The 11,913-nt window shown below is 45.6% G+C and overlaps 2 protein-coding genes across 2 annotated transcripts; both read right to left on the bottom strand.

The window, feature by feature from the left end:
• Nucleotides 1-7,270: 7,270 nt before the first annotated feature.
• On the bottom strand, nucleotides 7,271-9,932 carry LOC146581486 (uncharacterized). The gene is made up of 5 exons (XM_085283318.1): nucleotides 9,907-9,932; nucleotides 8,861-8,991; nucleotides 8,468-8,719; nucleotides 7,810-7,899; nucleotides 7,271-7,638 (listed from the first exon to the last, which is right to left on the bottom strand). Exons 2-5 carry the CDS (start codon nucleotides 8,988-8,990, stop codon nucleotides 7,379-7,381), a joined length of 732 nt encoding a protein of 243 aa, XP_085139444.1. The 5' UTR covers nucleotide 8,991; nucleotides 9,907-9,932; the 3' UTR covers nucleotides 7,271-7,378.
• LOC146581485 (uncharacterized) lies at nucleotides 9,424-11,481 on the bottom strand. The gene is made up of 5 exons (XM_085248947.1): nucleotides 11,439-11,481; nucleotides 10,976-11,311; nucleotides 10,658-10,879; nucleotides 9,907-10,035; nucleotides 9,424-9,437 (listed from the first exon to the last, which is right to left on the bottom strand). Exons 1-5 carry the CDS (start codon nucleotides 11,479-11,481, stop codon nucleotides 9,424-9,426), a joined length of 744 nt encoding a protein of 247 aa, XP_085105073.1.
• Nucleotides 11,482-11,913: the final 432 nt, after the last annotated feature.

The raw sequence follows: 11,913 nt of genomic DNA, 5'->3' as shown, positions 1-11,913 counted from the left end.
TTCCTTTCACAAATTTAAAGTGAAAAGACCACAAAACACTGCAAACCACAACACAATTAAATATAAATTATAATATGAAAACTAAAAGTGTAGAATGACCACTCGGTAGCTTCTTGTAGCGCTGCTTTATTGAACGTGTATCCAGCATGGGTTAAAACAGCACAACAACGTGTGTGACAGCTAAGACATAGAACTGGATATAGACAGCCCCCTGCCGCAAAGCAGGTCCTAGTGGCGTAAAGCCGTAAAGCCCAGTACATGACATCTCCCCCCTTTTCATGTTATGTCCAATAACAAACCCCAAATAGAACAGCAATGACACAATGATAACATGCGACACTATAATAGCCTCTGGGCGGTTCTCTTAGGGTCGAGCACAAATGGCGTACTGTCAGCCTGAAGGGCAGTGTCCACAAAACAGGACTCATGAAACATGGCAAACCTTTAAGGTAATTAACTCAACCAGGTAACAGCAGTATTGGTTGCAGCTGAAAACATAAGTGCAAAACAGCAACAATACAACATTCCCACTCCCCAGTCCTTCCTTCTGTCCCATCACCCCAATGTCTATAGATCCAGCCTGCTGACTGGCTTGCGTACCCGGCCGCACCTCGTGCGTAGCAGAGTCGGTACGTCAGCGTGAGTGGGTGCGAGCGTTGGGGCAAGACTAGGGGCCAAATGTGGGGTCTCTGGAGTGGACGCACCAGCGCACTGAGGTGGCGGCTCCTCAGCGTCCACAGTGGGTGTTGGAAGGGGTTGTGGCATAGCCCGTGGAGACGGTTCGAGGCGGAGATGGCGGTGGTTCCGTCGCAGCAACGCACCTTGGGGTGTGGCAACGAGATAGGACCTCGGAGTGACGCTCTCCTTGGAGATGATGGCCGGTGTTGCCCAAGCCTTCTCCTGGTCCAGCTTAGTTAGGACAGCATCCCCTGGATGAAGTGGAGGTAGGGGCTTAGCACCATGGCGGCGGTCGAAGTAGAACGCCTGCTCGGCCTTCTGACCAGTATCCCTTCGTTTAACTTCTCTTTTGTTTGGCCATTTAGGTTGAAGATTCTTCTCCAAGGTAGGCAGGGTTGTCCTGATCCTCCTCCCCATAAGAAGTTCCGCTGGGCTGAAGCCTGTAGTGGCACAGGGAGTAGACCTAAAGCACATTAGCGCTATCAGTGGGTCGTCGTGCCGGAGGATTTTCTTTGCAGTCTGTACTGCCCTCTCCGCGTGACCATTTCCCTGTGGGTGGTGGGGACTAGACGTTATGTGGGCGAAATCCATCTCTCTCGCTAAGGCCTGGAACTCAGAGCTGGAGAACTGAGGGCCATTGTCACTCACCACCACGTCAGGGATCCCAAACCTAGCAAAGGTCGACTTCAGTTTCTGAACAACTTGGCCGCTGGTCGTGGATGGTAGGTGAAGTATTTCCAGAAAACGTGAGTAGTAATCCGACACAACGAGATAATTATTCCGGTTGTGTTCACAGAGATCCAGGGCTATCCTTTGCCATGGACGATCTGGCAAAGGTGTGGAGATGAGCGGCTCCTTTGTCTGCGTTGGCCTCTGGGCCAGACATGTGTGGCACTGCAGCACTACATTCTTTAACTCAGTGGAGAGCCCCGGCCACCACACAGATGAATTAGCCCTATCCCTGCACTTGGTGAGGCCTTGGTGCCCTTCATGTAGTTTGTGTAGAATGGCTGTTCTCTGCGACTTTGGAATGACGATTCTGCAGCCTCGTATAACCAGGCCGTCAGTCTCTGATAGCTCGTTTTTCACTTTCATGTACGCTTTAATGTTCAATGGCACACTAGCTCCGTGTGCAGGCCAACCCCTGCGAATGTACGTAATGACGGTCTGTAGTTCAACGTCCGTTGCAGTGGCTGCTTTAATGCTTTCCATTCGGCTTGGGGACGCTGGAATGCCCTGTAACACGGTGGCTATGTAGCAGTCCACTTCACTGTGAGTGCTAGTGTCATCCTCAGCCCGAGTCTGTGGACTCCGTGACAATGTGTCGGCGATGACAAGCGTTTTGCCAGGGACATAGACGGCCTCCGGCTTGTACCTCATGAGCCTCATCAGGAGGCGTTGACACCTCAATGGAACATTGTCAAGGTCCCGGCTATTGACCAGGGGTACCAAAGGTCTATGGTCGGTCTCAAGCCTGAAGCGATCTAAGCCACATAGATACTTATCAAACTTCTCACAGGCCCAAACACTTGCCAAACACTCCTTTTCGATTTGTGCGTAGCGTGTTTCAGCCTCCGTGAGGCGTCTAGAGCAGTAGGCAACAGGTTTCCACTCTGTGCCATGAAGCTGAAGCAGCACAGCCCCAAGCCCGTAGCTACTGGCGTCGGCAGATACGGCTGTGAGTCTGTTGACATCATAGAAGGCGAGAACAGGTGCTGATGTAAGCGCTCTCTTTATGTTCTCGAAGGCTGCCTGCTGTGGGTGATCCCAGGTCCAACTGTTTTTGCTTTTAAGCAACTCGTACAGTGGCTGGCATATTGTGGCAAGAGCAGGAATATATCTGCCCAGGTAATTAACCATTCCTAGGATCCGTTTAAGCTCTTGCACATTTTCTGGTGACGGCAGCTGAAGAATGGCGCTCACTTTCTCAGGGTCTGGCCTGACCCCAGAATGGTCGATCAGGTGCCCTAGGAAGCGAAGCTGGCTCTGTCTGAAGGAGCACTTCTCTCGGTTGAGCTTCAATCCTGCTAGCTCAATGCGCTGCAGCACCTTCTCAAGTCGGGTGTCGTGTTGTTCCATGGTGGCTCCATAGACCAGGATGTCATCCATAAAGACCTCCACACCTTCGAGCCCCTCTAAGGTCTCCAACATCTTTCGCTGAAAGATCTCTGGTGCACTCGTTATCCCAAAGGGCAGCCTCTTAAAGCAATACCTGCCAAATGGCGTGATGAATGTCGTTAGTTTGCAACTCTCGTGATGCAATGGGATCTGCCAAAATCCACTGGCTGCATCCAGCGAGGAGAAGACCGTTGCCCCACTCAACCTGGACATCGTTTCCTCAGGGGTAGGCAAGATATAGCGCTCTCTTTTGACAGACTTATTCAGTTTTGTCAGATCAACGCAGATCCTGGCCTTTGCTGTGGTCTTCTTCAAGACAGGCACCATTGGGGCACACCATTCGGTAGGTTGGGTCACCCTCTCAATGACACCATGGTTCTCCATTCTTTGTAGTTCCTCCTTCACTTTCTGCAGCATGGGGAAAGGCACACGGCGTGCCGTATGCACCGCGTATGGCACAGCATCATCCCTTAACTGAATTTTGACTGGCTCAGTTTTTAGTGTTCCGTGTTCACCGTAAAGTGGTTGGTTCCTGGTGGGTGTGATCGTTGCTTCATCAATTCTTCTCACCAGGTTCATCTGCACTGACAAGGAGCGGCTGAGAAGGTTGCTGACTCTGTGTCCACGAACCACATACACCTTGGACAGGTAGTCTTTGCCTTTATAACTTATTGTGGCTTTTAAGTAGCCGAGACATAACAGCTCTCCTCCGGGGCTATCTAGAGGGCGATCTGAAGGCTCTAGCGTTCTCTTATGAGCAAGAGTGTGCAACGTGTCCTCATTTATGATAGTGACATCTGCTCCTGTGTCAATCTTAAATTCTATTGGGGCAGAGTCTAGCAGTAGCTGCACAGTCCATGCTTCATTATTTCCGTTTGCATTACACACTGAGCCTAGAAAATATGAGGCCTGCTCTCTTTTCTCTGTCTCTGTAACCTCATTCACTGATCTGGTGTTACGGCACACCCTGGCCCAGTGTCCAATTTTTTGGCATCCATGGCAAACAGATTTTGCTGCCGGGCACCTTTCATCCCTGGCATGCTGTGTCTTCCCACATTTACCACATTTTTTGTCACGCCCCGCCCATTTTGTTTTCGCGGGTATCCTACCTCGCTGTTGTTGTGATTTCCAGTCCATGCTTTTCCGTTTATCCCGTACCTCCTGTACTGAGCCTCCCGCATCTCCCTGCAAGCTGACCTGCGCTGCGACCTCCTCTGACTGTCTGACGATCTGGGTAGTTTGTGCCAATGTGAGGTCCTTCATCAGCTGTAGCCTGCGGGAGAGGTCCTTGTCTCGTATCCCGACCACAATACGATCGCGGATATTTTCCTCTTTACATGCACCAAACTCACAGTGCTCTGAGAGGTCATACAGGGCTCGGATAAAACTCTCCGCCGTTTCGCCTGGCCGCTGGACTCGCTGGTGAAAACATGCTCTTTCATGTATAGTGTTCCGCTGCGGGAAAAAATACTCGTCGAACTTCCTCATTACGACGGCGAAGTCGTCACGACTCTCATCGGCGGCGAAGGTGAGTGACTTGTAAATGTTCTCTGCTTCATTTCCCATTGCGTAGATTAGGCAGCTCACCTGTACCTGTCCTTCGTCTTTGTGGAGTTTCGTTGCGATCCGGTAGCGCTCGAAACGCTGTTTCCAATCGGGCCATTCCGTCGGCTTATCGAAGGGGAAGCCCGTCGGGGGATTAAACTTAGCCATTCTGCTGTTTTCTCCCCTATGGCGTTATTCGGCGATGGTCCGGGCCACTTCTGACACCATGTAGAATGACCACTCGGTAGCTTCTTGTAGCGCTGCTTTATTGAACGTGTATCCAGCATGGGTTAAAACAGCACAACAACGTGTGTGACAGCTAAGACATAGAACTGGATATAGACAGCCCCCTGCCGCAAAGCAGGTCCTAGTGGCGTAAAGCCGTAAAGCCCAGTACATGACAAAAAGAACATGCATATTCTCTGTCATATGGACCTGCATGAATAAACTTTCTCAATCCTTTATCATCTGCAACCGAAAATAGTTGTGGATGATTACTATACCTTTCTAATGTTGTTGTCCCTGCCTCTCTTTCTCTCTCTCTGGCTCTGTTCCTGTGCTACTGAGTGTAACTACCGCCCCTCCCCCCTCTGCCCAGCGTAAAGCACAAGGCTCGCGTGCAGAGTGAAACGGAAAAAAAGTGCGAGAGAGGGTGAGAGAAAGAAAAAAAAAAAACCCACGTGACGGCTCGCGATAAGGAGCCGGCTCGCGTCGTTCACGTCAAAGAGCCGGCTCTAACGGTGTGTTCACACCGAACGCGATGGACGCGAATAAAACGCCCCAAACGCCCCTAATTTGACGCGTGTACATTCGCGTCTCAACGCGTGTCCAAGAAAAATCCATCGCGCGTCAAAATATGATATTTTGACGCGCGTCACGCGCGTGAACCGGAAATGTGGGAGGAATGTGGGAGGGAGTTGTGCCAGACCTGGTTTTGCAAGATGGCAGCTATCGAGCTAGCGCTTGAAGAGAGAGTCTCCCTTCTCTATGTACTGTGGAGAGCAGAGCAGCAGCGTAAAAGACGTCCTCGCCGTACCTGGGTCCATCAGGTCCTCCAGGCGCGTGAGCAGTTTGGTGAGTTTCACCATTTGCTCCAGGAGCTGCGCCTGGATGACGGCAGATTCCAGCGATATCATCGTCTGTCACCCGGCCAGTTTGAGGACCTGCTTTCCCGTGTCGGTCCCAGAATCGCCCGCCTAGACACCAATTACAGGCGCTCAATCCCACCTGCAGAGCGCCTGTCCGTCTGCCTGAGGTTAGTAAAAGTGGTCAATACGGTAGTCCTTTATTGATACCTGTGCTAATATATGCTAAACCATCCATTTATACACTGCTAACATGGATGTGCTATGCTAACAGTGAATGCTGTCGGTGTTTACTGATGGCATAGCACATCCATGTTAGCAGTGTATCGTGTATACACTGCTAACATGGATGTGCTATAACAGTGAATGCTGTCGGCGTGTATAAACTATCGTTTATACACTGCTAACATGGATGTGCTATGCTAACAGTGAATGCTGTCGGCGTTTACTGATGGCATAGCACATCCATGTTAGCAGTGTATCGTGTATACACTGCTAACATGGATGTGCTATAACAGTGAATGCTGTCGGCGTGTATAAACTATCGTTTATACACTGCTAACATGGATGTGCTATGCTAACAGTGAATGCTGTCGGCGTTTACTGATGGCATAGCACATCCATGTTAGCAGTGTATCATGTATACACTGCTAACATGGATGTGCTATAACAGTGAATGCTGTCGGCGTGTATAAACTATCGTTTATACACTGCTAACATGGATGTGCTATGCTAACAGTGAATGCTGTCGGCGTTTACTGATGGCATAGCACATCCATGTTAGCAGTGTATCGTTTATACACTGCTAACATGGATGTGCTATGCTAACAGTGAATGCTCTCGGTGTTTACCGATAGCAAACTGGTACTGTTTATAATATTTCTAGTGATACTCAGATGGTCTCATCAAGTCCCGATTTAATTTAATTCGATTTATGCTGTTATCAGTGGTTGAATGATAGCATGGCTGTGGTGTCATAGGTATGGTGAGCCAGATCATCCCCCAGGTAGCGACGGCCATCTGGGACTGTCTAGTGGACGATTTCACGGCTGTGCCTTCAACTGAAGACTGGCGGTCCATCGCAGAGGGATTCCAGGAGCGCTGGAACTTCCCCCTCTGTTGTGGAGCTCTGGATGGGAAGCACGTCCAGACGAAGGCACCCCCCAACTCAGGATCCATGTTCCACAACTACAAGGGAACTTTCTCCTTTTTAAAATTTTCTTAATAAATGGATCTCTACTCCAAAATAACCTAACCTCTCTTTATTCTCTTAAGTAACTTGTCTTCACTATGTTCCTATAACCAGTGTGATGCAAAAGTTTGAGCAACCTTATTAATAGTCATTATTTTCCTGTATGAATCGGTTACAGTAAAAAATGTCAATTACATATATCATATAGGAGACACACACATTGATATACACTACATATTTATGTTATTTCTCTTTTTATGTGTTGCCAATATATGCACCTGCTTTATTTAGTGTAAAGTTATTGCACACTTTCTGTAAATCCAGTGAACTGCATTTCACTTCTCAAATATCACTGTGTGTGTCTCCTATATGATGTATTTAACTGACAATTTAAATTGTGACAAATAACGATTTGTACAGGACAATGATGGCTATTAACAAGGTTGCCCAAACTTTTGCATCCCACTGTATCAGTATATTTTGTCATTAGTATAATATGAAATAAATTCTACTTGTGTCAAGTCGGGTGCCAATATTTGCTGTGTAGTAGAACAGAGACATTTGTCATTATAAATGTTTATTTGATAAAATATATAAATTCAGTAATAAAAAGATTCAACATAAATATATAAAATTTAACTATTTACAGAGAGACAGGAATAAAAAGGACCCAGCTTGGAGTGGAAGAGCCTCAGGGGAGAAGGAGGAGAAGAATAAGAACATTGTTTCTGCCCTGGAGAGCTGCTGCCTCATCAGAAAACTACTGATCATTAGGGTCCAATGTTTCCAAATTTAGCACAGCTGTGCTGTTGTCAAAAACTAATTTATGAATTTGGAATTTCATGAATTCTCGTGTCTGAGGCGGCATGCTCTCCAGAGCAGGAACAAGGCCGAGGAGGAAATACTCTGTTGCAGACGGGCGTGGCCTCTTTAGGGACTCCAGGATAGCCAGCTCCACCGCCGATGGACCATCCTGGGACCCTTCCCTCGACCGCCTTCGAGCTCTCCTCCTCTGTGGGCCTGTAAAAAACAGAACAAAACACCACAAAGAAATGAGAAGGCTGCTACTAGATTGTCATTTTCAAAATTGAAAAAAACCAGGATATGAACAGATTGGTTGTAGATATTTAGTAAAGGTGATCACAAGGGAATCCAAGCAAGTAAAAAGCTATCAGTGCTTGATGTTCATACCTGTGGGTGCAGCAGCAGGAGTGGAGGGACCAGGGACTGGGGAGTCAGGAGAAGCAACAGGGGAGGACTCTGCTGCATGATAACTTGACTCTATCAAGACAATATTAAATGTTAACAGGTTGAAGACAATAGTCATAGAGAATATTATATTATTATATACTTATTATTATATACAGTGGTCTCCCATTTATTGCAGCACATGAACAGTAGTCACAGTTCTCACAAGTTGATTCTCAAAGTGCAAACCTTTGTCGATTTTAAAACGTAAAAGTATTATGCCGCGCTTTTTCTCCGTCTGCGGCGCCACTTTTGTGCGCCTTTTTTGCTCCCGGTGCAGGTGTCTATTTCCGAATGAGGGTCATAGTTATGAGTGTTTTTGTGCTGTTTTTTTCTATTTGAAGTGATGGTTATCAAAACCAAACATGATAAGTTTGGCAAGCGCAGGAGACACGACACGGAGGAGATTTGTCATTTGGGCTGCAGAATGCAATGCGCATCGTTGAAAGCTGTACGGTGCAATAAAAAAAATCAGCGAAAAGGCGAGGCAGTGACGGATGAACAGCGGGACTACTTTATACTGTTTATTAATAAACAAAATATATTCCTGTATGACAACACGCATAAATTAACTGCCTACATTAAATAATTGTAAACATACCTTCTGACTGACACTCCCCTGCTGCCTCTTCGGGCTGTCCCTGGTCCTCGGGGGAGAAGTTCTCCACGGTCCGCACCATATTACCGCTGGTCTCCCGCGGGGTGAGGAAGGGGTCCAGAAACCCCATGACCGCGAAGAACTTCCATCTCCTCCCCGATCCTGCTGCAGACCCACTCCTCTTCTCCTTCTCTGACCTCTTCTCCTTATTATAGGTGTCCCTGAGGCTCTTCCACTTTCTCCTGCAGATGTCCTCTGAATAAACGCATTATCTGGTTAGCGGAAAGGTATTTGTACAACAGTGGGAAAATCGCGGGACAGTAGGCGCGCTTGCTAGCTTTTGCACGGCTTCATCGGGTCAGTCTGAAAATTAAAAAGAAGAAGGAATGAACTTACCAGGTTGCCCGATCTCCTCACTTATGTGTCTCCAAGCTAGGTCCTTTTTATTCCTGTCTCGGTAGAAATAGGAGCTGGCATCATATAGCTCGGGGTGGTTAGCCACGGCGCTGATCAGCTTTTCCTCCATACTGAATGAAGAATGAAGGGCTTTGGCTGGATCTGCCCCTTTGACCTAGGTCAGAGCCACGTCACCAGGCTCCTGATTGGTTGTCGCGGCGCGATTTGACGCTGGAGTTCAGATTTTTCCAACTCGAGCGGTAGACGCGAAACGCGCGTATGCACAAAGTGCAACACAAAAACTCACGCGCGTGGTTTTATTCGCGCGTCAAACGCGCCTGACGCGCTACACTGACGCGCGTTTCACGCGTTTTGGCGTTTTCGCGACGCAAATCTGCTTCCGAATTTTCGCGGGACCCGCAATCGCGCGTCATCGCGCCTTTCCATTGACTTTACATGTAAACCTGACGCTCTATTCGCGTCCATCGCGTTCGGTGTGAACACACCGTAAGAGCCATTTCGTTCGCGAACGACCCATCACTATTATAAATGTCATAAGAAACCTACAAGATACTCTCTTGTAGAAACAATGATTGATATTAGTATTAGCTTTTAATATTTTAACATGTTTTAATACGGGTGCTACTCCTGTCAGCTAAGAACAAACTGAGGTTACAGTTCAGTAAATAGTAAATATATATATCCATCCATCTTCATCCGCTTTATCCGAGGCCGGGTCGCGGGGGTAGCAGCCTAAGCAAAGAGGCCCAGACCTCCCTCTCCCCAGCCACCTCCTCCAGCTTGTCCGGGGGAATACCAAGGCGTTCCCAGGCCAGCCGAGAGATATAATCTCTCCAGCGTGTCCTGGGTCTGCCCCGGGGCCTCCTCCCGGTGGGACATGCCTGGAACACCTCACCCAGGAGGCGCCCAGGGTATATATGTATATATGTATATACATATATATATATATATATATATATATATATATATATATATATATATATATATATATATATATATATATATATTAGATGTGAATAACTTACCTTTGCAGTGCTTGCGAGGTTGTTTTTTCTTTTTTCTTTCTTTTTTCTTTTTGGTGAGAATCAGTGCAAAGTTCACAAACACAGAGCAGGCCAACAGTGCTCCAAGCACAGTAACGAGCAGGAACTCCTCTGGAATAAGAAAACATTACAGCAGACTGTTAACATTCTAATTATATAATGGCACAATAATGTACATATCTCACTGTGAGTGAGGTCACAGTATTAAAGTTTCATTTAAATAGTTTTCATTCACTGCATGAATTTTGAGTTTCAGAAGTAGAAACTCAGGAAAAGCTAAAAACAAAAAACATTCAGGATTCCAACCACTTTTTGACTCAATTTCCAAGATGTACAGTGTCTCAGTAATAAATCTTCATAAACATTAGTTCATACATTTATGATTTTTATGCCAAGACGAAGAAGAAAAAGCACAAGTAGCAAAGGCAGCCAAAAGGAACCTGCAATAATTCTTGTAAGCTTTAAACTGCAAATCTGATTTATAGATTTCCAACCACTGTGGACTGTGAGACGTAAGAACATTATAATGTTTATATTAAGTATTTTGAGCTGTCAGCAGCTAATGATACATCATATTGCATATCCACACAATGATCACCTAATTATCTAACTCACATCAATTTTAGAGGGCTCAAAACTACCATGCGAAGCCCTCTAGTATATATTCATGGAAACCAAGACAGCAATAACAAGCAAAATAACTAAAGACGTAAATAAGACTTTACAAACATACTGGTCTCCACTTTAGCTCCTTCCCCAAACAGGATCTGTCCACATGTTACCAGAGTACAGTAGTAGGTCCCACTATCAGATGTTTCACCATATGGACACTGATCTGTCTCAGTTTTGTTCTTGGAGAGGAGCGAACACTGCAGAGTGACTGCATTACCCACATGGACTGGCTCCACTTCTCGACTTTTCTTCATGGTGACAAATGTATTTTGCGTTTTAGGATCTGTGGGAGTCACAGAGAGACATAAAATAGCATTAACTAGAATTGTTTGGCTTTAGCCGCAGATATGATATAAACAATCAAATTAACATACTTTACCATTCACTGCCACAATTGTGCCATTTTTAAATCTCATACTGAATGATGATCCTGCTTGACAGAAGTACGTTGCTTCATCTTTTTTGCTTACATTTCTTATGATAAGAGAATGCACATTACCCACTTTTGTGGCACTGAATCTTGAGTTGTTCTTTTGAAATATTTTGTCAAAACTTCCTTCAGCAACTGTTTGAACCATATATCCAAAATTCAGCTTATACCAGTAAAACAACCCTTTATCACTTCCAGAGAGCGCACATGTCAGAGTCACATTATCTCCGGGTTTAGCCACAGTTAAAGAGATCTGCTGAGGAACCTCATTCGTTTCAGTCAAAGCTGAAGCAAAGAGACAAACAGTAACAGTTAGAACAAAACAGAAAAAAGCACTCAAAAGTATATTCATCATGTTATGCCAAATATTACAAAACCTCATGTTTTACATTGTTTACAATGATAAACTCACACAATGTACTTAGAAGCATCAAAGAAACCAGTCTTCCAACCATTGTGGTACCTCAGCCTTCTCTTTCATAACTAATATCTTTACACTCAAAGGAAGATTTAGTCATGAGCTGATTAAGGTTTACAAAGTGGAAATCACAGTGATTGGCTGAAGCACAAAATGCACTTCCTGTAAAAATTTGCAAACCATTTACATATTTAGAGGCAAACACATTATTGCAAGCTGATGACAGAACAAAAAAGCACTCTGCTTTCGCTAACATAAGTTATGTCGTGTTACACTTTTGCTTTTTTGAGAATTGTAATGTAATTCCATAATTTTTATTATACTCTACTTGATCTGCTAGTCTTTATCGACCTTTGAGCTTCAAATTGTTACATTTAATTGTTTTGTAAATGTAAATGTTAAAAAAAATTGTGAAGTTCATTTAGGTCAGCCTGTTAAAAAATAAATGATGATAGACAAACCTGACATG

Source organism: Mchenga conophoros, linkage group LG2 (genome assembly GCF_057382185.1).
Source record: "Mchenga conophoros isolate Kocher_MC1m ecotype Shallow Benthic linkage group LG2, M_conophoros_male_GT1.1, whole genome shotgun sequence".
Classification (NCBI taxonomy): domain Eukaryota; kingdom Metazoa; phylum Chordata; class Actinopteri; order Cichliformes; family Cichlidae; genus Mchenga; species Mchenga conophoros.
Note: the sequence above shows the minus strand (reverse complement) of the source record. Positions and strands in the feature narration are given on the sequence as shown.

Bases quoted from the DNA above. Each gene is read 5' to 3' on its own strand.
- LOC146581486 (XM_085283318.1), bottom strand. From the start codon at position 8,990: ATGGAGGAAAAGCTGATCAGCGCCGTGGCTAACCACCCCGAGCTATAT. The intron at 8,720-8,860 runs GTAAGTTCATTC...GCGTTTATTCAG, and splicing joins TGAGGAGATCGGGCAACCTG to AGGACATCTGCAGGAGAAAG. The intron at 7,900-8,467 runs GTATGTTTACAA...TTGTCTTGATAG, and splicing joins AGGGGAGTGTCAGTCAGAAG to AGTCAAGTTATCATGCAGCA.
- LOC146581485 (XM_085248947.1), bottom strand. From the start codon at position 11,481: ATGGTTGGAAGACTGGTTTCTTTGATGCTTCTAAGTACATTGT. The intron at 11,312-11,438 runs GTGAGTTTATCA...TCTTTGCTTCAG, and splicing joins GATGCTTCTAAGTACATTGT to CTTTGACTGAAACGAATGAG. The intron at 10,036-10,657 runs GTATGTTTGTAA...TTCTTATTCCAG, and splicing joins AGGAGCTAAAGTGGAGACCA to AGGAGTTCCTGCTCGTTACT.